Raw genomic sequence first — 26,205 nt, forward strand, 5'->3', positions numbered from 1 at the left:
TCTGGTCTCTTTCTGTAATCGTACCGTTGGATTGCTTTGTCAATGAGAGCATGGAGTACAGCAGTGTATTCTGAGGTGGGGTCAGAATTAATTTCCATGTACACATTAGTATCTTGTAGATGTGTGATTACACCATCTGTAAATCGTGGTGTCCAGGATAACTAGGGCACCGCCCTTGTCCGCTTTGCAGATGGAGATGTCTTCATTCATAGCTAGCTGTGCTAGCGCTTGTCTGTCACTTTCAGTTAAGTTCATTTTTGGTTTGCGTGAATCTTGAAAATGGTCTGTAAATCCTTCTGTACTAGAGCTTCAAACATGTCGAGTGTTTTGTGACTTGTAGGAGCGAGGAAAGAACTTTTAGGTCTCAAATCCTTTGTAGCCATTTTAGGTGGAGAAAGCATACCAGTATGTGGAATAGTATCCAGTCCACTGGCTTCACCCAATTCCTCACCAGTCATTATTAGGGTCCTCAACGTATGGCTCACATACTACCAAGTCCTAGCCCAAGGGAACAGGGCTCAGGCTTCAATCTTGGACTCAAAAGTCCTGCCAGCATTGAGGGGGGTATGACTGGTGCCAGTTAAGATCCAGGATTGGATCCCCTAGGGGCCCACTGGAGCTGCAGAACCAGATTGTGCCCCTGCAATCCCCGCAGGACCTAAAGGCACGTCGACTGGGCCTGGCCGCACAGGCAGTGGAGGCCCGTGGCCTCAAAACTAGTTTTGCTGGGGGAAGGGGGTGGGGGTCGATCTGGCAAAAATCAGGGAGGTGCACCGTCTGCGCTGTAGGAGTAGGGTCCGCTTTCCTATAGTCACCCCACTTTTTGCTTTACTGGTTTGACTTTAATGTGGCTGTGGGCCTGCTAATCAGACCCACAGCCCAGCTGTTCTCTCTAAATTCATACCATGTACTTTAGGTACATTACCAACTGGAAATTGGGTCACTTTGTGAGCCCCTGTATAGTGTACCATAGGTACCCAGGGCATAGGTGCATCCAAGGCCTACCAGTGGCTGCAGCATGAATTATGCCACCCCTGGCTGGCCCTCCAGATTGACACAACTGGCTGATCACTCAACTGGGGCAAGGTCGTGTAATCACCCCTTCCTATATCCAACCTTATATCTGGACACATATGCACCTATAAGAAACGCGTTACTTACCTGTAACAGCAGTTATCCAGTATTGGTGTCTTTCATAGATTCACATGCCTGAATCATTCCCCATCGTCGAGACGGGAGCCTCCGGTACATAGAAAAGTAATGTCCTATAGACATACATAGAGAAAAATAGGCCTAAGGGCCTTACCTTAGTAGCCTATCCTTGTCCTTCTGTAAAAAGGACCAAACTCTTAGAGCCAGCCAATCAGCTATGACCTCCCTCTAGAACCTTCCTGGCAGGAGCCTCAGTCCCTCAGATTTTCGTACGCACCCAGCTAGGTAGGCGTAATACAGTTAGAGAGGGATGTGAGTCCTTCCAGGGGAGGCGGGAGGGTTGCATGTGAATCTATGAAAGACACCAATACTGGATAACTGCTGTTACAGGCAAGTAACGAGTTTCTTATCCAGTATTAGGGGTGTCTTTCATAGATTCACATGCCTGAATCAGAGTAGTTAGCAATAACTTATGCACATTTCTGATATAATGGTGCTTTACAGTCTTGTTAGACAATACACATATCATATAACATTGGAATGATAGCATAAAGCATAATATCAGAAAGACAAAGAATGTGCATACCCAGATGGTGGGATGTTGGAAGGCTCACCTCACTGAAACAGATGGCGAAGCACTGCCTGGCCCACTGCTGCATCCTTCTGAAGTTCGATATCCAGGCAGTAGTGTCTGGAGCAAGTGTGTGGCGATTTCCAGGTCGCCGCTCTGCATATTTCCAAAATCGGCACTCCAGCGAACAGTGCTGCCGATGTGGACATCGCCCTGGTGGAATGCGCAGTAACATGATCACTCAAAGGCCGTCCGGCTTTGTCATGGCAGAATGCTATCGCTGAGGAGATCCACCTTGAGATGCTTGGTTTCGTGAGAGGCAGACCTATTCTTGGTCTGCTGTAGGCCACAAATAGTTGTGAAGATTTTCTGAAAGTCTTAGTTTTGTCTAGGTAGAACTTTAGACACCTCTTGAGATCCAAAGAGTGTAGTGTTTTCTGCTGCAGTGGAAGGGTTCGCAAAGAAAGACCGAAGGACTATCGGTTCATTGAGATGAAAGTCTGACGGCACTTTCGGTATGAATTTAGGATTCGGTCTCAGCACCACCCTGTCCTGTTTGAACTGCATGAATGGTTCCTGAATGGATAGAGCCTGTAGCTCGCTTACCCCTCCTGGCAGATGTTAAAGCGAGTTGTTTTCCATGAGATGTACTTGATGGATGCTCGATGAATGGGCTCAAAAGGATGCCTCATGAGCTGGTTGAGGACTAGATTGAGATGCCATGTCGGAGGGACCTTCCGAGGTCTTCCGAGGTCTCGGGAAGGATCTATAAAGTCCCTTTAGGAACGGTTTTACCAGTCTACTGGACCACAGAGAAGGTCCTGTGAAAGTTCTGGTGAACCGTGAGATAGCCGCCAGGTGAACCTTTATGGATGTATGCGCCAGTCCTGACTGTGCCAAATGCAGGAGATATGGCAATATCTGTTCGGGTGTGATATGCAGCGTTCGCAGGCCTTGCTCTGAACACCAAATGCAGAATCTTTTCCATTTGAGAGAGTAGGTTTTGTTGGTACTGTCTGCTCTCGCTTTTGCCAATACGTCTCTGCATTCCTGCGGGATATTCAGGCTACAGAACTCTGTGCTCAGGAGCCAGGCCGATAACCTGAGTGATGGTAGGTTCGGATGTTGTACTTGCCCATTGGACATTGATAGGAGGTTCGGGTGCTGTTGCAGACGAATCGGTGTCCTGATGGAGTCGTAGAAGATCCGAGAACCAGTGCTGTCTCGGCCAGAACGGGGCAATTAGGATCAGGGTACAAGGTTCCGCCTTCATCTTCCTGAGGACCCTTGGGATCATCGGAAACGGAGGAAAAGCGTACGCAAACACGCTGAACCAACCGATGGAAAAAGCATTTCCCAGTGATCCTTGTTGGGGATGCCAGCTTGCGTAGTTTGGGCATTTGGCATTCCCCCTGGTGGCAAACAGGTCGATTCTTGGGACTCCCCATTGAGAGAATATGTGAGTCAGTGCGCTTTCGCTCAATTCCCACTCGTTGGAGAGGGATGTTTGCCTGCTTAGGGCGTCCGCAATGGTATTGTCCTTGCCTGGTACATAGTCCGCCCTGAGCGTGATTCCATGTAGTACCAGCCAGTTCCAGATCTTCTGCGATTCGTGTGATAGAGTGAGCGAACGCGTTCCTCCCGGTTTGTTGAGATAGTGCATCGTCGTGGTGTTGTCCTTTTTGACGAGCACCTGGGAGTTCTGGATGCGTGGTAAAAAGGCTTGCAGTGCCAGATACACAGCTCCAAAAGATTTATATGGAGCTGTTTTTCCTGAGTGGCCCACTTGCCGCTGATCCGAAGGTCTTGGAGGACAGCGCCCCATCCTTCCAGGGAGGCGTCCGTGGTGATCACCAGAGGTGTTGCCGGAAGTAGAAATGGTAGCCCTACAGATAGATTCTTGCGACACCTCCACCAGTCCAGATTCTTGGATATTTTTGGTGTTATTTTTACAATGTCCTCGAAAGAACCTCTACTCTGAGTCCATTGGTTCGTGAGGGCCTCCTGCAATGGGCGCATCCTGAGTCTTCAGTGAGGGATGAGGGGTATACAGGAAGACATCATGCCCAGGAGAGACTTGTAGGTCCGGGCTTTTAGGTACTTCTTTGACGCCACAGCCGTGGCCAGAGATATTATCTTGTTTGTCCTTTCCATCGAGGGGAAGGCCCTTGCGTACTCCGTGTCCAAGTTTGCCCCGAGGAAGGTAATGTTTGTAGTAGGGATCATGCAGGATTTTTTGAGATTGAGAGTTAATCCTAGCCTTTGAAAAAGATTGGTGCAGGCGTTGGAGGATTCGGTCGCGCCGATAGCTGAGGGTGCCTTCACCAGCCAGTCGTCTAGGTAGGGAAAGACTTGGTGACCCATTTGACGCAGGAAAGCGGCCACCGGTGCAAGGCATTTTGTGAAAATCCGTGGTGCGGACTTGAGGCCAAACGGCAGGACCTTGAATTGGTAATGTTGTCCCGCGACTTCGAACCTCAGGAATTTTCTGTGAGACTTGAGGATGGGGATATGGTAGTAGGCATCTTGGAGATCCAAAAATGTCATGAAATCTCCTGTTTCCAGCATGCCTAATATTTCTTGAATCGTCACCATCCTGAACGATTGGCTCCGTAGGAAAGCGTTTAGCGCTCGGAGGTCCAGAATGGGCCTCCATTTGTTTTCCTTCTGGTGTACAAGAAAGAAGCGGGAATAGAAGCCTTTCCGTTTCAGAGGTGTTGGAACTCTTTCGATTGCTCCTTTCTTTAGCATCACAGAAATTTCTTGGAGAAGCAGGCGTAGATGTTTGTGTGGCCGTCTGCGGGGAGGTGTTGGAGGGACGGTGGTGAATTCCAGGGAATGGCTGAATCTTATTATTTGGAGAACCCACCGGTCTGTGGTGATGAGTTGCCAATTTGTTAGGAAGTGGGTCAATTTTCCTCCAATTTGTAATGAGGGATAGGGTGGCTGGACTGGCTGGAGTAATAGGTCACTGGCGGCCGCCAGTGCCCCTCTTCTGATTTTTGCCCCTGAAGTTGGATCTTCCGTAAGAAGACTGACGAATCTGTTGGTTCTGTTGGTATTGATTTTTATTTTGGTAGGAATACGAGGACCTGTTCTGATAGGAACCTCTGTAAGAGGATTGTCCTCTGGATCTGTTGCCTCGAAAGGACTGGTTCCGCGCCTGCAAGGTGCCCAGTGCTCTGGCAGTATCGGTGTCCTTTATGGTTTGTAGTGCTTCGTCGATCTTGTCCCCAAAAAGGTGCTGGCCGTCGAAGGGCATGTCTAGCACTTTTGATTGCACCTCCTGTCGGAATGACGTCGCTTTAAGCCATCCCTGACGGCGTAGGACTGCTGCTCCAGCAAGTTGACGAAAGCCGGTCATGGCTGCATCAATAGCACAGTCAATTATTTCCGCTGCTGAGGTTTGACCCTCCGTAAGCAGTGCCTTGACTTCACCCTGGACTGCGTCAGGTAGTTCCGCCAAATAGGGGACTATGTCTTCCCAGAGTTGGCGATTATAACGCCCCAACAGAGCTATGGAATTGGCCACCTTGATGGTCATGGCCGATGTAGTCGTAAATAGTTTCCCTATCGTGTCCAACTTCCTGCCCTCTTTGTCCAGAGGTGCTGACAGAGGGGAGGAAGGCTTGCAGGAGTTCTTCTGGGCCGCCTGTGTAACCACCGAATCTGGTTTCGGGTGCCCATTGAGGCAAGCTGCCGCTGTAAGTGGGGCTTTATATTTTTTGTCCAGACGTGGAACAACCGCAGGTACAGAAGCGGGCGTCCGCATTAGTTTCTTGCCTTGCTCCCATAGGAATTCTATTATTGGAATAGATTTAGTTGACTTTTGTGTCTGCTCCTTGAAATTGTGTAGGAAGCATTCGGTTTCAGTTGATTCCATAACCATATGGAATCGCTTTGCCGCCCTTTCCACAATTTTATGGAAGCCGCCAATATCCACAGGTGGTGAATCCGCTTGGCGTGGTTGTGGTGAAGCTGGGGAAGATGCCACATACTCATCCTCCTCATCATGGGCAGAGTGGATGTCCTGGACCTCTCCTAATTCCACATCATCATCATCATTGTCTGACGATACTACCACCTGAGGTTGGAGTCTCTCACGGTGGGCTTGAGGGAGAGGTCGAGACTGTTTTGGGGCTGACGCTGGGTTATTTACTGCAGGCGTCTGATTCCCACCTTCTGTTGGTGTTTCCGGGAAGCGTTGCTTGTAATCCTGTATAAGGTATTTCAGGTCATTGACAATAGATACCGGCAGGCATACCATCGGGGTGACGTCCGTGCGAACACTAGTGTGGACAGAGTGTTCCTGGTAAGTCATCTCCTCCTGTTCCTCGTCTGTGCTCTGGCATTTGACATGAAGGTCCGAAATGGAAGTAGCTGGACCCAGGAGTTCCTCTTCCTCAGATTCTTCACTCTGGAAGATTTCTGAAGGTAACTGCGTTTGCACTTTACTCGGAGACGTGGTTTCCGGCGTAATTTGCTGCTTGGAAACCTTGCCAGACGCAGAACTTGATGTAGAAGTTCCTGCAGTCGTCGCTGGTGTCGTCGACGGTGGCAGCGTTAGAGACAACACTTCTACGAGCTTGGACTTCCTCCATGGCTCAGAAAAGGCCAGTGTCGACGAAGAGTCATCCGTCGACTGTTTTCGTCGACGGTAAGGTCTTCGTCGACGGTATCTCCGTAGACGGCACTTTGGTCGTCGACAATGACTTAGACGTCGGTGTGGTCGGTGTCGGTGCACTCGTCGGCGTGTCACTTCTCGTCGACGGCGAGCCAGTCGTCGACGTCTTCGTCGTCGACGTCTTCGTAGTCGACGCCTTAGTCGTCGATGCTTACGTCGACGCCTTAGTCGTCAGCGTGATCGTCGCCGGTGGGCTCTTCATCGACGACGCAGTCGTCGACGGTGTAACCTTCGTCGTCGACGAGGTTAGACGTCGATTTTAGCAGGACAATAGATGAAATAGGTCTAACTGCTGACGACGATGGAGTTGTCGTCGATGGGGAGGCCGACGACGCGGTCGTCGACAGTGGTTGTCGCTGTGGTAATCCTGTGCGTATGCCTGCTAGATGACTGAGCAGGCTCCTTAAAAGTCTGGGCATCTTTGGCAGACACTGAAGATGTTGTTTATTTTGCCTCTGAAGACTTCTTTTGTGCCTTCTTAGGAGGAGTGTCTGAGGGGCCAGGGGAAGCTAAGGTGGAGAAGAGTGTTGCCGGTGGCAGAGGCAGCCTCTATTCACTTAGCGCTCTGTTAATAACTGCACTGCTCGCGCTGTTGTCATAGCGACTGTTTTTATCTAGCGATTAGGCTATTTTAAAACGTTCAGTGTATGTTGTACCTGGTAACATCTTGTATTCGCTGTAATACACTTCAGCTGCTCAGTATTTCACCCACTCCCGCCCCGGTCTGCCGCGTCCAATCATGGGCGTTTGATGCGGAGGGCGAGGAGGAGCCTTGCACTTCCGGGCTCAGGGAGCACAGGTCAGCGCTGTAGCGACGCTGTAAGGGAAAAGTCTACTTGAGGTCAGCTGGGTTTCTATTGCGCTGTGGAGAAGAGTGTTGCCGGTGGCAGAGGCAGCCTCTATTCACTTAGCGCTCAGTTGATAACTGCACTGCTCGCGCTGTTGTCATAGCGACTGTTTTTATCTAGCGATTAGGCTATTTTAAAACGTTCAGTGTATGTTGTACCTGGTAACATCTTGTATTCGCTGTAATACACTTCAGCTGCTCAATATTTCACCCACTCCCGCCCCGGTCCGCTGCGTCCAATCATGGGCGTTTGATGCGGAGGGCGAGGAGGAGCCTTGCACTTCCGGGCTCAGGGAGCACAGGTCAGCGCTCTAGCGACCCCTTCCCATCGCTATAAATGTGCTTTGGTCAGCGGACGCGTGCAGCGGGCGCGCCGGAAGCGCGCCGAAGTCGAGCCAAAGTCTAGCCCGTCTGCGGCCGGACGGGGCGCGGGGCCATAAACCATGGCTCTCCCACTCCTACCACCGTAAGATATAGCAGACAGGAACTGCTTGACATCCAACCAGACACGCCCGCATGCTGCAAACACTATGAATGCCCTTTTGCTAAAGGCTTGCACCTTGTGCACTTTTGTCCCGTTCAATCCTGCCTCCACTACCAGTACGATTAATACCATTAAAGCAGCCTTGCTTAATTGTAGATCCTTTCGAAAGCACCGTATAGAAGTCTTTCACCTACTTGAGGATCATGACTTCAACATCCTGTTTCTTACGGAAACATGGCTGAATGAATACTCAGATCCAGATATCATTCAGGCCCTCCCTCCCGGATATTCCCTCTCCAGACTGGATAGGAAAGACGGCAGAGGTGGTGGCATCGCCATTGCAACCAAAGCCCCTAGGGTATGTACCCTATCTCCTATTTCGGTTGACCATAGTGAAGCTGGCTCTTTTACTATTAACACCGGTCCCAACCACTCTATCTCTGGCATCCTGGTATATCGTCCTCCTGGAAGGCTATATGACTTTACTCCCACTCTTATGGAAGCCATAACCCACCTAGCACTGAGAAAATCTCGTTTATTAGTGCTAGGAGACTTAAATGCTCATTTTGAGGACCCCCTAGATAAGGATGCGACTGACATTAAATCTGAGCTACTCTCTGTACAGCTGGAAATAAAAAATAACGAGCCGTCACACCAATTAGGACATCTATTAGACCCAGTTTTTGGGAACTGGAAGGGAGTTGACCCTATCTCCCCGGCCTATACCATGGTCTGATCACTATATCATCCCTATACTAATCCAACTTGATAGAACTGAGCGCTATCACCTACAATCTCAACGCTACAAATGCAGGAAATGGAAGAATTTCTCGGTAGAGTCGTTTATCAAAATTGTTCAGGATGCAGGTCCTCCTAGTGGAACTGATTGTGAGACAGCACATAAGCATTTTCAAAACTGCATCACTAAGGCCCTTGACGCTACAGCCCCGATTCGCACCATGACCAATGCCATGAGAACAAAAAAAACGGCTCCCTGGTTTAGTCAAGAACTTCAAACCATGAAAACGGCTTGTAAAAAACTCGAAAGGGCATGGCGCCACAAATTTTGCCCAGAAATCAAAGCCCAGTATAAAGCAGCGCACAAAGAGTATAACAAAAAAATACGCATATCCAAGGCAGCTCACTACAACAGCCGAATTTTGGAAGCGGAAAACTCCTCGAAGGAGCTTTATCAAATTTATAAAGAAATTTCTATAATTGACTCTAACCCCTCCTCTCAGAGTGATTCAGTGGAAACTTGTAATAACATTGCCAAGTATTTCTCAGGAAAGATCACTAACATTTGTCAGTTTCTCCACCAATATAAAACCGGGAATCGAATTTACAGAGAACGAAGACCACATACGTACTCAAGTATGTTTATGTTCATTCTCTGTTCCTCCCTCTGAAACACTGGCTAAAATGTGCAAAAGCATTAAATCGGGTTCTCCACAAGACCCTGCGCCATCTAAAATCCTAGCTGAAACGATCTCTGTACTAGAACCCCATTTTAGATACATGCTTCAAGTTTCCTTCTCTACTGCCTGCTTACCCACTGAATGGAAACAAGCCATAGTGCTCCCAATTAAAAAAAAGCCGAATATGAGTCAGGACATATTGGAGAATCTTCGCCCAATTTCCTTGCTACCCTATCTAGCAAAATTAGCTGAGAAAGTTGCAAATGTCCAACTTATGGCCCATCTCGAAGCCCAAAATGCTTTTCATATATCACAATCGGGCTTCAGATCAAACTTCTCTACAGAGACAGCTCTCCTGAGAGCTACTGAAACCCTACGGGAGGGAGCTGATGAGGGCAAGACCATGGCTCTCATCATGCTGGACCTCAGTGCCACGTTTGACACTGTAGCGCATTCCATCCTGCTACAGTGTCTAAACAGAGCGGGGGTCACCAAAAAGGTGCTGGGATGGTTGAAAGCCTTTCTCACCAACAGGAGCTTTCAAGTCCAAAGAGGGACTTTTCTTTGACAGTGTGATGCTAGAACAGGGGGTTCCCCAGGGCTCTGCCCTGAGTCCCACCCTGTTTAACTTGTACATGGCTCCACTGGCAGAAGTGGTTCAATCGTTCGGCGTAGAGCTCGTCTCTTACGCCGACGATACTCAACTTCTAATCTCACTGTCACAAGCTCCCTCCCCGGAAGCAGACAACTTCAAATCCTGCATGTGCAAGCTTGCCACATGGATGACAGAACACTGTCTTAAATTAAATGGCACAAAAACGGAGGTACTTATAATAGGTGGAAATGATACAAAATGGACGAAAGAATGGTGGCCCAGCTGTTTGGGTCCCTTACCTACTCCCAACCAGGAAGCAAAAAACTTAGGTGTCTGGATAGACAATAAGCTCTCTTTTGACAGCCATGTCAAAAAAACAGTAGGTAAGTGCTTTGGAGTCATGAAAACTCTCAATCGTACCCTGGATTTGCTTCCGCTGAATTCCAGACGTACCATGACTCAGGCACTTATCACATCCCGTATAGACTATGGGAATGTGCTGCTCCTGGGCACGTCTGCAAAAAACATCAGGAGACTACAAGTCTTGCAGAATTCAGCAGCCCGCCTGGTGCTAAGACTCCCCCGTAGAGCTCCCTCCAGACCCTCTTTGGCCTCCCTCCATTGGTTACCCATTAGCAAGAGGATATTATTCAAAGCACTCCTCTGGTGCCATAGGATCATCCACCAAAAAGCTCCGTCCTATCTATCTGATCTGGCATCATTGTATGAGCCCAATAGATCCCTTAGATCTAAAGGAATGGGCTTGCTCATAACATCGCGCCCCAAAAGAGCTAGAATGGGAGGTAGGTCCTTCCGCTCTCTGGCAGCCAAGAAATGGAATATCCTCCCCACGAACATCAGACTAGATACGAATGAGGCATCTTTTAGAAAGCTGCTTAAAACCCATTTATTTACTTTGTAGCGGTTACCCTGTCACTCCTCCTAACATTCTCTCTCCACAGCGCGGGGACATGCCGGGAGGCGTCACCAGGCGCTTTACAAACCCCTTTAATAAATAATACCCTTGGCCTCTTTAGAGAGACTTCTGAGGTCCTTGAAACGCTACCCTCTGAAGATTCCAAGTGGTCTCTCTCCTTGAGCCTGTCAAGCCAGATGAGCAGGCGACCTTCCCTGTCCCTTACGGTCTTCTTAGGGAAAGACCTACATATTCTGCAGTCTGCAGGGACGTGGTCTGGATAAAGGCAATATAAGCACAGGGCATGCTTGTCCTCCACATGTAGCCTTTTCTTCCCACATAAAGAGCAGGCCCTGAAAAGGGCTTTCTTCTGGGATTCAGACATTGTAGAAAGCAGTGGAAAGAAAACACTTACTGCAGGAATAAGTGGACTGAAGTAGTCCTTGACAAGATGTAGAGTGAAGAAATCACTTCCAAAAGTTAAGTAGATTGTTTTAGAGAAATCCTGAGGAGAGCTCAGGCTGGAGATTCCCTAGCACAACGTGCGGTAGAAAATCTGAGGGACTGAGGCTCCTGCCAGGAAGGTTCTAGAGGGAGGTCATAGCAGATTGGCTGGCTCTAAGAGTTTGGTCCTTTTTACATAAGGACAAGGATAGGCTACTAAGGTAAGGCCCTTAGGCCTATTTTTCTCTATGTATGTCTATAGGACATTACTTTTCTATGTACCGGAGGCTCCCGTCTCAACGACGGGGAATGATTCAGGCATGTGAATCTATGAAAGACACCCCTAATACTGGAAAAGTCACTCATAAGGGAGGCCTTAATCCTGAAGGCAGAGTGCTTGGTTTTATGTGAGATGAGGCTCTAGCATGAGCTGAGCCTGTCTGCAGCTTTCGGAACCATGTCCTCGCTGTTCTAAGATATAACCATACCATATACTCTTAAGTGCATTATAATCCTCGCGGTTAAGTGCCAACTCTGGTTTGGCTTCATCAAAACATGTTGTGTAAGGAGTCATAGGCTTTGGAATACTACCCCCCCCTCGCCAGTTCTGGCGACGGGGGTAGCATTCCACCCTTCTAGAGGGAGAAGACATGTTCCTGTTAATCCCGGTTAAAGTTAGCATCACAAAATGGATGCTGCTGTCACTCCTTCCAGCAAGGGAGGCTTGGACAATAGATTTCCTGCCTTGGGAGGTGCTAGCACCACCCCAGACTGGCCTTAGTGCATTGGGGCAGGGAGGGCTGAATGAAATAACACTGCCTGGGGCACACAAGGTGCTCCATGCATAGTCCGGTTCAAACCAGTTGCTGGGGCACTCCAGCCCCAGCTCTGGCACGAAACTGGACAAAGGGAAAGGGGTGTAACCACCCCCTTCCCTGGTCCCACCCATAGTAGGGACCTAGGAGGTAATCCAGCCCCTGTGATTGGTATAAAGTTAGGAGCTGAGTCAAGAGACTTTAGATTTATCCTGAACTGAAACTTGAAACAAATCTCCCTTGTGGTCAAGGAGTGACCACCCTGTGCAAACCGGCACCATCCAGCAATCTGCGGTTTGCTTTGTCGACGCTCCCGCCGGAGCCCGAGCACAGAGCCTGACTATAACTGGACTTCCAGACTTTCTTGAGCCCAATCCACAGCCACAGCAATGCTGAGACCCGGGGAGGCGACGAGACGTGGGACCGGACATCTTGAAAAACCTGCTCATTGCTACTTGTGCAGCTTCTGAGGCACCCTCGAAGTTGTGCATTGGGGATTGAGAAGCCCCAGCCCCGAGCACCTTTTGCACCGACGCACAGCCCCCCACACACACACACACACACACACACACACACACACAGAGTGCCGCGTGGGGCCTGCTGGTACTTTTGCGCTCAACGAGTCTGTCCGGTCACTTGTCCGTTGGCTAGTGGCCTCTGTGACAAACCTTTGAATTTAAACTGCCTGCCTGGTTGCTCCAGGCTGGCCCCTGCTTCCCAATAAAGAAGCCCCCCAGACCTTGCTGGTCTGCCTCGAAGCGAATAATCTATTCCTGCGTGGGTTGCATTTGCCATACCCGTTGACTCCAATCCGGAAGCTGACGCCACCAACAGCAAGATCCTTCGTGGGACAGTCTGTATGCAGTTCATGGTAGTACCCGACGGCTCCTGGTCCACGTGGCTGCAGAGACAAGCTTCACGACATCACCAGATTGCGTCGCAACATCGCCTGGTTCCTTCCTGGTCACTGGCTAGTGACCCAGACTCTGTCCCCTCTGCTTTCAGGTACTCTTGATCCTCGATCCGCCCTTGGATCCAACCGGACACTTCTCTCCTGGTCGCCTGCAGCATCTTTATACAGGTCTCCATAGGATTCAGCGCCGAAACCAGACTACTTGACACCCAGGCACCCGGCTCCTGTGGGTGAGGTAACGCGGGCACTCCGGTGCTCCTGTGGGTATGGACTATCCTAGTGTGCTAGTTTTCAGTAGCTTTCTCCTAGTTCATCCAGAAGTATCCTAAATCAAGTAGTTTCTAACTCTTACGTTCCCATTGTATCCCTATGGTAACTCGCGTGTGTGCTTAGACACTACACACATCCCGTGGGCCTCCTGATTCCTAACTCTCGTTAGCTCAGTGTAGCCCCAGGGATTCCCTAGGCCTACTCCCTGTTCGTGACGTGGTACATACCACTATTTTAGTATATGGTTTGCAACGCCCCTGGGCTCAACTGTATTTTGTGCAACTTATTGTATGATAATGGAGTAACTTATGTGCTTTGGCCTCTGACCTCAAAGAGTTCAGAGGGGTTGTGTTAGTAATAAATACATATATATTTGATATATAACCTGTGTGGTGTCCTCTCATTTGGTATTCAAGTGGTTACATATGGTAAAACAGCTGGCTTCACATGCTCTGAAGTTTTAGCCTAAGACTGCTTTGTCCATGCTACCACTTGGATAGCTGGTCTATAAGGTTGACTTCACAACCATCACTATAAAAGTTGTTTGGACTGGTGCAAGGTGCTCACTAGAATAGTGAACATATACCAGGCCAACTTTTCACATGCGCAGGCTCCGAGGAACAAGGTCTCGAAAGCTAATACTTGCTCGTAGCGTCAGCTGAGAAGTCTAAAAGACAAAGTCCACTTCTTACTTCTGTGCCTCTTACCTGAATGTCCCAAGGACTTAATGTAGGTTGAGTAGGACTTTGGGCACCGAGAACAAGCCTGGGACCTCAATTCTTGTTGAGTTTCATGCTGGACTGCCATAAGAGTCAGGGACCACTCCCTCAATCCCTCCAGATTTATCACCTGGCAATTAGCACGCCTTCAGGTTTATCACCTGGCAATTAGTGCAGGACTCCGTGTCGTGCTCCAGGAACCACAGGCAGACTAGGTGCAGGTCAGTTACTGACAGGCTAAGCCCACTGGAGCCCATCTTCCTGAAGGACATTCCTACCACACCAAGAGGAAAAAACTCCAGAAAGTCAAAATCCAGCCAAAAATATACTGAGGGGTAGCTCTTCTCGGATCAGCGTTGGTGCAGAAATAAAAGAACTGGCATCAGCGTGCCAAGGTGGCACCTATATAGGTGCCACAGACATCACTTCTGGCACAGGCAAAGCCTGAAAAGTCGATCAACACCACCTGCTGACGCACAGGGGTACTGCTCCCAATCAAAGGTAAGGAATCTGCTAAGAAGTCTATCAGGCTGGCAATCACCACACTGTTGGGTTGGGGAGGGAGTTTGCTACAGAGTGGGGGATTGACCAGAGAGTATGGGAGTTGGGTCAATAGGCTGTGGGAGCTCTTTGGTATGGAAAAGCTCTCCACAAACATAGAGAGCAAAGTAGCCAGATACAAGAAGGCTAGGAGGGCAGGCAGCCCTTACATTTCCCTAGAGTTTAGTTAGTTTGCCTGCCCGAGAGATTTTCTGCATCTGTCTACAAATCCAGATGCTGTCGTGACCTAGGCCTTCGTGGAGTTGGAGGGGTGCACATCAGGAAGTACAAACTTAATAGTGACAGCAATAGGAGGTGGCTTTAATCGAACAGGCCTGTTGAGGGAGGTTAGTGGGGGTTCTTTGTTTTATTAGGTTTGTGTTGTACAGTAGTTAAAACTCACTGATTATACAGCACCACAGGTCGGTGGCTGTATGTGAAAGCGAATACAAAGATTAACCATAAATGTAAATGAACAATTACCACCCAAGGTCACAAGTAATAGTGTTAAGGCTCTTGAGATTGTTCCATTAAGTTGTGACAAAAGATGTTGGAATGCAGCTATCTTCCATATTACATTTTGTGCAACTTTGAGGTGGATCATGGTTGACGTGTCAGTCAAGTACAATGAGCATCAACATTCATTCTTGAGGCTATGCCCTTGCAAATGGCTAATGAACATGCATATGCCAAAGGGCCAAAATCAGCTGAATCACATTAACTCTGCTCTAGATTGGGGGATGAGTGTAACAGGATACAAAAATCTGGCATAGGCGATTGACATTTTATGGGAACATACAATCTGATCTACCACTTTTTAATCACTTGTACTGGAGATATTCTTGCTGCAGTCTCAAATTTCCAAAGCTAGCTTGTATTGGATTTTGTACCCAATCCTTTAAAGAAAATTGTGGTGGCAGTCAGATTTGCACCATAATACCACTCTTCTGTCTCTAGAAAGAAAAGTCTCCAAAAGGGTATGTTCATCACATCTGCAGAGGACCAATGGCTTCTCACCCACTTGTTGCCTCTTTAAATGTACCCCTCTCACCCAGTCTTGAAGCATGTTATTTTAACAAGGGTGCTGCTGGTGTTTTGGATTTAGGACTAGATCTCTGTACTGAGGTGATATGACATTGTTCTGCATTCTGTCCATCAACTGTTTTGCATTTGTCACCCGAGTGGGATGGGTATGCTCAGACACGAGCCCCATGCTCTCCACACCACTGGAGTCAAGCTATCCTGGCTGAAGACGGCTGATAGCCAGAAACCGGTCCTAGGATGCTTGATTCCGGTCCAGGAAAGACAAGGCTTGGCAGTTCGGGCTGGACTGTTCCCATGAGGCACAGGGTCAAGGCTGATTTGCATATGGCCATGTCTGAACTGGGGTGGTGTGGAGTGCAAAAAAACAATGGATTTAGGCCCAGATCTCTGAACTAGGGTGAATGTATGACATTGTTCTGCATTCTGTCCATCAACTGTTTTGCGTTTTGCCACACATATTACGAATAGTTTACCTGTCGGTGTAGTTTTGCAGCTTGAAGATCTTTCTGGATTCACTATGCTGTGCATATTCTGCGGTCTTGTGGTTGGGTCCGGATTCGTAGTCTTTTCTTTGTTTTTTTTGTAGCCCAGGTGGGCGTCGGCGTCACCTCCTCGGGTGCATTTCCGGTGACGTCGGCATGCTTCCTGCGGAAGCTCCCACTCTTGGGCGCCATCTTCGGATTCTTTTTTCCGTGTTTTTCGTTTCCGAAGTGATGGCAATGTTCTATTTAGGTGACATTTTTAACCGCTTTGTACTTCAAGTTTTTTCTACTTCTTTTTTTTACCACCTCTTCCCTCTCCAGCCTCATCTTTCTGGCGGAGGTGGGTGGGTTCGCTAGTGAATCCAGAAAGATCTTAAAGCTGCAAAACTACACCGACAGGTAAGAAACTATTCGTTTTGCAGCGTGAATCTTTCTGGATTCACTATGCTGTGCATAGATTTTGTAGCGGTTTCTCATTTCTGTGGCGGCTGGGTGGAAGATGAGCGTTGGTTATTGAATATGTGCTGGAGCACCCTTTGTCCGACTTGTGCTTCCCTGTTCATCTGAATATCGACGCAGTAGTGCTTCGTGAACGTGTGCACCGAAGCCCATGTTGCCGCCAGGCATATGTCTTGTATGGGTGTGTTAGCCAGGAAGGCTATTGTAGCACCCTTTTTCCTAGTGGAGTGGGCACGTGCCCCCTCTGCTAGTTCTTGCCCTGCCCTTTTGTGGCAGAGTTGAATTGTTTGTGAGATCCATCGTGCAATAGTGTTTTTTGGTTACTGCCTTGCCCATGAAACTGTTGGCGAATGACACAAAGAACAGTTTTGTTTTCCTGTGTCCCTTTGTCCTCTCAATGTAGTGCATGACCGCCCTTCTGGCGTCTAGGGTGTGCAGAGCTCGCTCTGCGCTAGTGGTTGGTTTTTGGAAAAAACTCTGTATCTGTATGGACTGGTTCATGTGGAATTTGGACACCACCTTTGGCATGAAGTGTGGGTCGGTCCTCATCACAACCCTATCATTGTGTATTTGTATGTAGGGTTCCTGTAGCGTTAGTGCTTGAAGCTCGCTTACTCTGCGTAAGGACGTTATTGCAACCAGGAAAGCAGTTTTCATAGTTAGCATTTTTAGGGAGACCTTGTGAAGTGGTTCAAAGGGCTCCTTCATGAGTTCTGTAAGGACTATGTTCAAGTTCCATGCCGGTGGCGGCACACGCTTGGGTGGTGCGATCCTTTTCGCTCCTTCCAGGAACCTCTTCACAACCTGTGATGTGAAGAAACTCCTGCCCATATCACCCCTTGTGTAGGAGACTATCGCTGCCAAGTGAACTCTCAAGGAGGACGAGCTGAGGTTCTTTTCCAGTAAGTGCGTCAGGTATTTTAGCACTGTGGAGTCCTTCATTTTATTGTGAAGCCTTTCCTTCCTGCACCACATTGTGAATCTTTTCCACTTTGCAACATAGCACTTCCGTGTGCTGGGCCTTCGTGCCTCCCGAAGAACCCTGAGGGTGCTTTCTGGCAGGTCTCAAATGTGCGAACTCTATGTCCTCAGGAGCCATGCCACTAGGTTCAGGCTCTCTGGCTCTGGGTGCAGTACCTCTCCGTTGTGCATGGAGAGCAGGTCTTTTCCCCTGCCGAATCTGTGGGGTGCACTCTGTCATCTCCATGATCTGCGAGTACCATGTCTGCCTGGCCCACTGTGGCACAACCAGTATCAGGCTTTCAACTTGTTATGTTCTCCATGGTCCACCATGTCATCTCCTTCTGCACTGCGTGAGTCACAACCACTAGATCCTCCCAACTGCCTGAAGCCTGTGACCATTGTTCCTGGAGCCATTCTTGCATGGGTCTCATGTGAAGTCGTGCATTCGGTACCAGGTGGATGCATGATGCCATCATCCCCAAGATCTTGCTTGCAGTCCTCACTGTCAGAGCTTGTCCCCTCCGGTAGAGGAGAGTTTCCCTCACCAGTGCCCTTGCTCTCTTCTCGCTGGGGAACACCTTGCCCTGTAAGGTGTTTGTGCCCCCAGGAATATCTTCACTTGTTCCGGCTCCATTGACGATTTCTTCCAATGGATGGAGAACCCCAGGTTTATGAGCGTGCTAGTCACTGTATGTGCGGGTTGCTTGCATTTCTGGTACTATTTTGCTTTCACCAGCCAGTCGTCCAGGTAAGGGTATACGTGTATTCCCTGCCTTCGTAGGTGCGCTGCGACTGCCGCGAGGCACTTTGTGAAGACCCTCGGTGCTGATTTTAGCCCGAAGGCTAGTGTTGTGAACTGGTAGTGGCTTTCTCCGATCGTGAACCTGAGCATATGCTTGTGCTTTACGTTCATTGGGATGTGCAGGTAGGCGTCCTTGAGGTCTATCGTGACCACGAAGTCTCCGATCTGCAATTGCAGTAGCACCTCTTGCAGGGAGGTCATTTTGAATTTGTGTTCTTATGAATTTGTTCAGGAACCTCAGGTTCAGAATGGGTCTCATTGTCTCGTCAACCGTTGGTACCAGGAAGTACGTTGAGTATATTCCCTAGTTTCTTTCCTTGAAGGGAACCCGTTCTATGGCCTGCTTTTGTAGGAGTTTTTGCTTCTTCCTGAAGCCGCTCTAGCTGTTTGTTTACTAGTGGCTTTCTCTTTGGTTTCCTGCTTGTTTGCCTCCCTTCCAACTCTATGCAGTATCCGAATTGGATGATGTTGAGGATCCACTTGTCTGATGTGATTTCTCTCCATTCCTGGAGGTAGAATCTTCCACCCACTGGTGTTATGTGGTGGTAGGTGTCCAGCTTGTCTTGACCCCTTTGTACGTGCTGCCCCCTGGGATCTTTTCTGTGGGCGGGCACACAGATCTTTTTGAAGTCATTTAGAGGTGAGCTGCTGGCACCCTCTTTTATGCGGTCCTCGTCCATTTCCTCTCCCTCGAAAGGACTGGCCTCTTGACTGGTACTGCCAGGACTGATTCTGCTGACTCGGTTGCACCTGCGAGTCTGCCTGTTGCGTCTGTTGGAAAGCCTGGTGTGATGTACCTGGCTGGTTTCCACCCCTCCCGCCGGGCCTCCGTGACTGGGTGCCCCTTTTGTTGCCTCCTAACTGCAATGCTCCCATGGATCTTTCAGTTTCATTGTCCTTCTTTAGTTGACTGAGTTTTTCATCAACTGTTGTTCCGAACAGCGTCTCGCCGTTGAACGGTGTGTTCAAGATGCCGTGTTGCACCTCTGGTTTGAAGCCCGAAACCCTGAGCCATGAGCCTGCTGGAGGCGTCTGCTCCATCCAGGGCCGTCTTGAGGCAAGAATTTGCCGCATTATACCAGTCTTCCACCTGTTTCTCGGCCTTCTGCCTGGCCTCCTGGGGCAGGTCTTTCACCAGCTGTCCCAGCTCCTCCATGATCTGGTACATGTGCCTGTTTATGAGGGCATTGGAATTAGCCATGTGCCATTGGGTCGCGGCATTCCGTTCGATCCTTCTGCCCACTAGGTCCATTCTTTTGCTCTCCTTATCAGGTGGTGGTCCAGAAGTAGTGGGCACGTTAGCCCTCTTCCTTGCTATGGCCGTGATGATTGAGTCCGCTGAGACCGTGCCCTGAATGTAGGCTGGGTCCTTCGAGGAATGCTTGTACTTCTCCGTTCTGGGAGTGACTGCCTTGCATGTTGCGAGCTACCTGAACGCTTCTATCCCCTGAGCCAAGACGCTTTCGAGCATTGGCTTATACTGGCTCCTTGTTTGCGTGGGGAGTAATGTCTCGAGAAGAAAGTCTGCTTTCTGCTTCTCTTTGTCGAGTTTGAGTCTAAAAGCTGCTGCCACAGACCTTATCACAGAGTTGTAGGCCCCGATGTAGTCTGGCGGCGATGGCCGAGAGATGTGTCGACCGCCTTCACCGAGCTTTCGGTGTCGACATCCAGGTAATCCTCCTCCTGCGGGTCAGAGGTGGCCGACTCGGCGTCCATCCTGCTGTCCTCTTCTTCCCCATAGTTGTAACTCTCGTAGGGGTTCTCGTCATGTCCCTGGTAGTCGACCATTTCGACGGCCGGGTCATGTTCTTCGACGTTTGTCTTCCTTCTCGAACAGCTCCACCACGGGTGGCTTGGTCTTGTGGGGACTCGTGAAGGTTCTCATCTTGGCGTCGGAATCTTTCTTCCGCTGCAAGATGTTTTCCATTTCGGCTTAGAGGCGCCTTCTTTTCTTCATCTCGGCCGCGTGATCCGCGCCGGGTGGTTCGGCTGCTCTTCGGCGTCGAGATTTTCGGTGCCGGAGACTTGGACGTCGAACTGGGTTTCGGGTCCTTGGACATCGTAGGGGCCTTAGGGTCTTTCTCCCTCGGCGTTGATCCGTCCCTTTCGGGGGAGATTCGACGACTTCTGCTGTTTAACAGCTCTCGGCACCGGGGACTCCTTCTCAGAGGATCCGCTGGGCCTGTGAGTAGGCGGACGCCAGGTGTTTCTGCGTCAGCGCTTTCAGGGCCTTGCCCTCGTTTTTTCGAGACTCAGAGTCTCTCGGGTTCTTGGGGAACGAAGAGTCTCCTACCTTATCAGAAGTCTTCGTGTAATCGGTCTCTACGACCGTGTAGCTGTAGTCTTCGGCGGCAGCGTTGTCCTCTTCCTCTTAAGACATCCCCAGCTCGTACAGCGATGGCGTCGGGGCTTTTCCCTGCAGGGTGGCGTGCGCTACCCACTGGCTCGCTCACATGAAGGGTCTTCGGGGCGAAGGCGGAGCAGGCGCTGCAGTCCTCGCTTCCGTGGTCTACCGGTAGGCAAAGGTTGCAAACTGGGTGTTGGTCCTTCTGCGCGTATTTGTGGTGGCAGTTACGGCAGAACTTGAACGGCGTGTTGTCCATCATCGAGTGTTCAGGGCCTCCCTGGCCGCGTGGACGTCGACGATCGTCGAAGTTCTCAGTGATTTCTCCTTCTTCGCTGGTCAGTGATCGGCGTAGTCTTCTGGTGAATTCCTTCTTTAATTTTTGTCTTTTCCTTGTACTTTCTCCAAAAATGTCTGGAGCCCAACAGGAACGATCCAGACCCGACCGCGGAAAAAAGAATCTGAAAATGGCGTCCAAGAGTGGGAGCTTCCGCAGGAAGCATGCCGACTTCACTGGAAATGCACCCGAGGTGTGACGCCGACCTGGGCTACAAAATAAATAAAATAGACTACGAATCCGGACCCAACCACAAGACCGCGGAATATGCACAGCATAGTGAATCCAGAAAGATTCACGCTGCAAAACTGACGTGTGGTAAAGGTAAATTTCATCCTGAAAAGCCAGTACTCTAGCGATGGTACTACTTTGATAACATCACTCCCAGTTCCCAGAGAAGTGTGTAATGTATTGAAGATTAATCAGATGTATCAAATTTCAATTGATACAAGAATGGTAATACCTTGTTTACACTTGTGACAATTTGAATAACTTCCTCTGCACAGCGGATGGTCTTAAGTATGGTTACACATATATGGTACGAGATATAGCGTGGCCAAGTAACCATCCTGCGTTAGGGCTGAAGTAAATCATGTGTCTTACTTTAGTGGTGTGGACTCCGTTAAGTGTACTAGATAAAGTGTTAAACTCACTTCCGATGTTAAGAGAAAGAAAAAAATATAATCGCAAACCAGACTCCATTTTCAGCATGTCAAGTGAGACTGCTTGCCGTGGTTCACATCCAGCACTTCATTACCTTTTGCAGAATTCATTAAAGTGTCAATTTATCTAAACAAGGACTTTGCTATCAGAAAAGACAGGTCTACTACAAGCTCCACAGTATCTATGTTTCAAGGTTTGAAAATAGATGTGTAGAATAAACATTTAGCCCAAGATCACATTTTCATCAGGCAAGTTCAGACCAGTTCTCTAAGATTAATGGAAAGTCCCCCAATGTTGGCTAAAAGTCAGTGGTCAACCCTATATAAACTCAGAATTGACCACTGGATTTGAAAGGCCTTCGAAGTGCATTCGCACAAGGTTATCACAAGAGGTACTGGCGTAGCATCCCCTCTTATGCCAAGAGCCGAAAAAGATAAGCTGAGCTAATCATGTGTTTTCCCTTCCCATGAGTGAACAGACTCCCAGCGGAGGTCGATAATTGGAGCGGATATGCTGTACACAGGTGTGAGGTGTGGTGGGCCCCAAGAAACTTTAAGAAAATTCCATCTCCAACTCTAGAAGAGCATGGAGTAGCTAATTTGCCTCTAATCACCTATAATCCTTAAATCCACTTCTAAGTGTTATAACTGTTAATTTTTTTTCTTGCTAGCAACATGCATAAGTGCTGTTTTAATTATAGTGTGTGTGGCTATTACACATGACCTAAGCAACAGGAGGAGACTTGAAATAAAGCACTTTTAAACAGTCTTTTCTTAGTGCATTGTTTGAAATCGCTTTTCTGAAGTACGAAATAGAGTCTGAATTCGCACTGCGTCCCAAAGCACTTTACAGGACTGTTAACCCAGAAAGCATGGATTCCACACCGCATGTCTGCTCAGTAGGTTGTGCGGGGCTACAATAACCTGGACTCCCCTGCTTAAGTGCAGGTGCACTGTACTCAGTCCAGGCACCCGTGGGTAAAGAATCCAAACCCGGCAGACCTGGGCCAGAGACCCAGGATATGTAACACTTTGGTATCGTACCTCATGTGGAAAAAAATTTTATTGCTTCATTTTGAAGTAGTGCATGGCCCTCTAAAAACAGAGGTTTTTTTTATTGTATTTTCCCCCTCGGTCATACATTTGGTGGCAAAGGTTTATGCAATACAGTCATGTGAAATTTGAAAGACCATTTGTTTGAGATCATATTCTACTTATAGTGGTCCTTCAGTTTCTTCTGAAACATCACACTGATGCTTTGTGGCCAGGGTATTTTAGGATTGATCATGCATCCTGTTTGGATTCTACCCTCTTCCTCCATAAAAACGCCTATGTATTTGTTGCCTCTGCATTGTGACTATGCTGACCCAAGAGTTTACTATTGGATGTATACTTGTTGTACAGAGGAGTATCCACGGAGAAGCAGTGCAAGAACATGCCCCGTCTCAAGTGCATTTAGTGACTAGAGCTCCCATAAATCTTACTATCGCATTGGCTCAAGTTGCAAGGGCCATAATCTAGGTCTGCATTGAAGATTTCAAATGTGACTAATATACCATTTGTTGCCATTAAAAGGTTGTTTAATCCTAACTGGTGTTTCTTCATTTGCAACCAACCACAACAGTGTTAAAAAAGAATCTAAAGATAGTGGCTAAGTACAGAGCACTTCAGTGCTACAGATCTCCCTCTAGTCAACACACAAGTTAAACTTACAGCAATTAGAGGAAGTGTCAGAGCCAAACACTATATGATGGAGTAAAGCACAGCATGAGAATCTGGTCATGCTGCAAAACCTGCATGGTCTATTGTTTCAATCCAAAATAAGACGCAAATCCTAGACTAATGTACATAAAAGAATCCAACATGTCATATGTAGACTACAGAGATCGGTCCCCGACCTGGATGGCAGATGTTAGCTTCACCTTACGCAACTATACACTTCTGCACTTGATTGCTGACAAGTAAACTGAAGAACAGTTCAAAGTCTTTGATCTGGTACTACTCCACAGACACTAACAACGCACATGCAAACTTTGAAGTTAGGGAATCCTAACAAATCTTACTCTACATAAATTATAGTTATTGAAAAAGGCAACTTTGAAAGCAGTTAGATATGTTTATTTTTTCAATTCTGAATAATGCAGTAGAATTGCATAAATTTCAATGGAACATTGTTGATTTAACAATGAAGCAGGGAACTTTTTTTGTTTAACTTCCAGCTTTCTGGTACATTGTCCAAACTGAACAGTAATATACAGCTTGCATGAATTTGTGGTAAAGTAGAAATCAACCTTTATATACATATTTTTGTTAAACATCTTGCTCTTAACTGTCTGAGTAACCATATAAACCTTTGCACACCTGTCCAGACGCAAACACCATTAGTGTTCTCAAAATGCACCTTAATTTTTAACCCCAAATCCACGAAAGCGCAATCAACTGACATTACAAGGAAAAGTGTACATCATTCCATTTTACTACTTGGTCGCTCCCATTTCTTCCACCATAAGCATGAACAGTTGACTTAAAGACCAAGCCATTTCCAGGTGACGTAAATTAAGGCATTGGGGCTGCTTTAAGCCAAAGCAGGAAAATCCTCTGGGTCATCCGGGTTAGGAGCCAGGCTTAGTGCAGGAACTTCAGTCTACATGGAGTAGAAAAAAATATAAATGCTTAAACTATTGACTGCATAAAAACTCAACGTAAACACTTTAATGTACACAACAGTAACATATAATAATTTAAATTACAGTAGGCAAGGAATAATCCATGCACAGCTAACCTGAGGGCTGGAACGCCCATCGGACAGCATAGGTCTGCTTCGAAGAAATTTTAAGAATAGTGTATACACCAATGGAAAATATGCACTGTATTGAACTGGTCATACTACTGTAGCGTGTGAAACATACAGACTGTACAGACTCAAGATTCGGCAAAATTTATGTCAGTCTCATTTTATTTTGGCTAGGGCAGAGCTACAGTTAGTTTAATATAGCAGTTTCACTTCTTTGGGGCTTTTACTGTGACACTGGGTGGGATTTTAAATAATGTTGTCTGGAGCTTTCTCATTGCATCAGGAAGCCAAGCTCTAAACTGGGCATTTTGCTTACTAGTTACTTGCAAGGGATACATATAAATGCAGGAAATCATAATGGAGCAAGTAGTTTACTTCCATTATGCCTCTTAGACTTCATTACCAATCAACTGCCTGGCACCTAATGTCAGGATTGAACAAGTTCTAAACTCCTTGTCCATCATTTTTACTATATTTGTGGTACGTAATAGCTTGCTTCAAACCAAACGTAACAGTCAAAGGGTAGATGGAGAAAGTAGCTACAGGCATTGTATTTTAAATGTGTTGCCTAAACTTCCCCTAGGACACTGCATGTCATGTGCCATAAGAGGATATGGGTGGAAGCCCACAAGGAGCTGCAATTATCTGGACTATTACATGCCTGCAGAATGGCTATTTTCAGGATTAGATAATCCTTGAAGAGTACAAATACGTATGCACTGCAAGAATATGCACTCTACAATGGATACCTTTGAGAACACCTTACCTGAAGTACTGAACCGACTCCTAGTCATAGATAAAGCAGGTTGAAGAAACTTCCCTGGTCCCAAATATGCAAAAAATGTAGACTAATATACATGTTATGAAGCACATTTGGCCAAGAAACCCCAATAGATTTACTCACCAGGATGGAATACTCTACACTTTCAGGAGAAAGGGGCACATGAGGGTGGAGGATAGATATAGATAGATATATTTTACATACCACATAGGGAGGGATTAATCCTCTTAAGCAAGGCTGGGTCTTGCAGAGGTTCTTCCCTACGATCAAAGGTGGTTCAAGAGAAACAGACCAGCTGTAATCTCCAAAGTTACTGCACCATTGCAAAAGAGGAAACCTATTCAGTCATAGTTTGCACATTCAGACCAAACTTGCTCAGTCAATCAGTGTGCACAAAGGATACTGTGGTCCCAGATCGTAATGAGACCTGGAGGTGAAAGGATAACGTTGCTGAAGATCATGTACTGATGAAGTCAAGTAATATACACACACAGATCACAGAAGATTATAGCTGCAAGGAAACTAACAGTTGGAAAATCACAACATGTGACAAAGTAACTTTGTAAGAAGAACATTTTCTTAAAGCATCACCACAATGGAACATCCTAGGAGTTCACATAAAGACAGACCCCTCATTTTAAACATTATTTTGTTCAATAATGTAGGATTCTAGTTGGAGGCCAGAGGTACCCTGCAAGACATCTACTTGAACGCGGCACAATATGGATCTGAAACAGTCTTTGCTTGCTAGGGCGGCCACCTCTCTTCCATATCATTATGGAGCCCATTTCCAGTTCTGCACTTTAGAGCGATGACCCAATGCTTTATGCTGTTGTGGTTATGTTTGCTTTCATTAAACACATTACACCAACACTGGAAACAATTTGCTCGTAAAAGCTTCATGATGTGTGTGTTCAAAAGTGCAGGGAGACCCTATCAGCGCTGGGAGACCTGGTTGGTAGCTGCATGCTTTATAAATCAATAACGGCTCAGAGTGAGATGTCCACCTTAGTGCTCAACCCTATAAAAAGGTTACAATGTTCTCAAAGATCTTTACCCCAAAGCTTTCGAGACAATCGGGCCTCATCTAATGCCACTGAGCTGCTCAACAAAATTTAAAGCAGCTTTACCACCAACAAAATTAAAGCGGCTGCACCAACCATGTCAAG

The 26,205-nt window shown here is 47.7% G+C and overlaps 1 protein-coding gene across 4 annotated transcripts in view; it reads right to left on the reverse strand.

The window, feature by feature from the left end:
* Positions 1-23,563: 23,563 nt before the first annotated feature.
* The window catches only part of HABP4 (hyaluronan binding protein 4), a 159,127-nt gene continuing 156,485 nt past the window's right edge, over positions 23,564-26,205 (reverse strand). For all 4 annotated transcript variants that reach the window (XM_086961169.1, XM_086961170.1, XM_086961171.1 and 1 more), the window contains one exon: positions 23,564-24,105. In XM_086961169.1, the coding sequence (XP_086817295.1) occupies positions 24,037-24,105 (69 nt within the window). In that variant the 3' untranslated portion in view covers positions 23,564-24,036. The remainder of the gene's footprint in view (positions 24,106-26,205) is intronic.

This window comes from Lissotriton vulgaris, chromosome 3_1 (genome assembly GCF_964263255.1).
Source record: "Lissotriton vulgaris chromosome 3_1, aLisVul1.2, whole genome shotgun sequence".
In the NCBI taxonomy this organism is placed as follows: Eukaryota; Metazoa; Chordata; class Amphibia; order Caudata; family Salamandridae; genus Lissotriton; species Lissotriton vulgaris.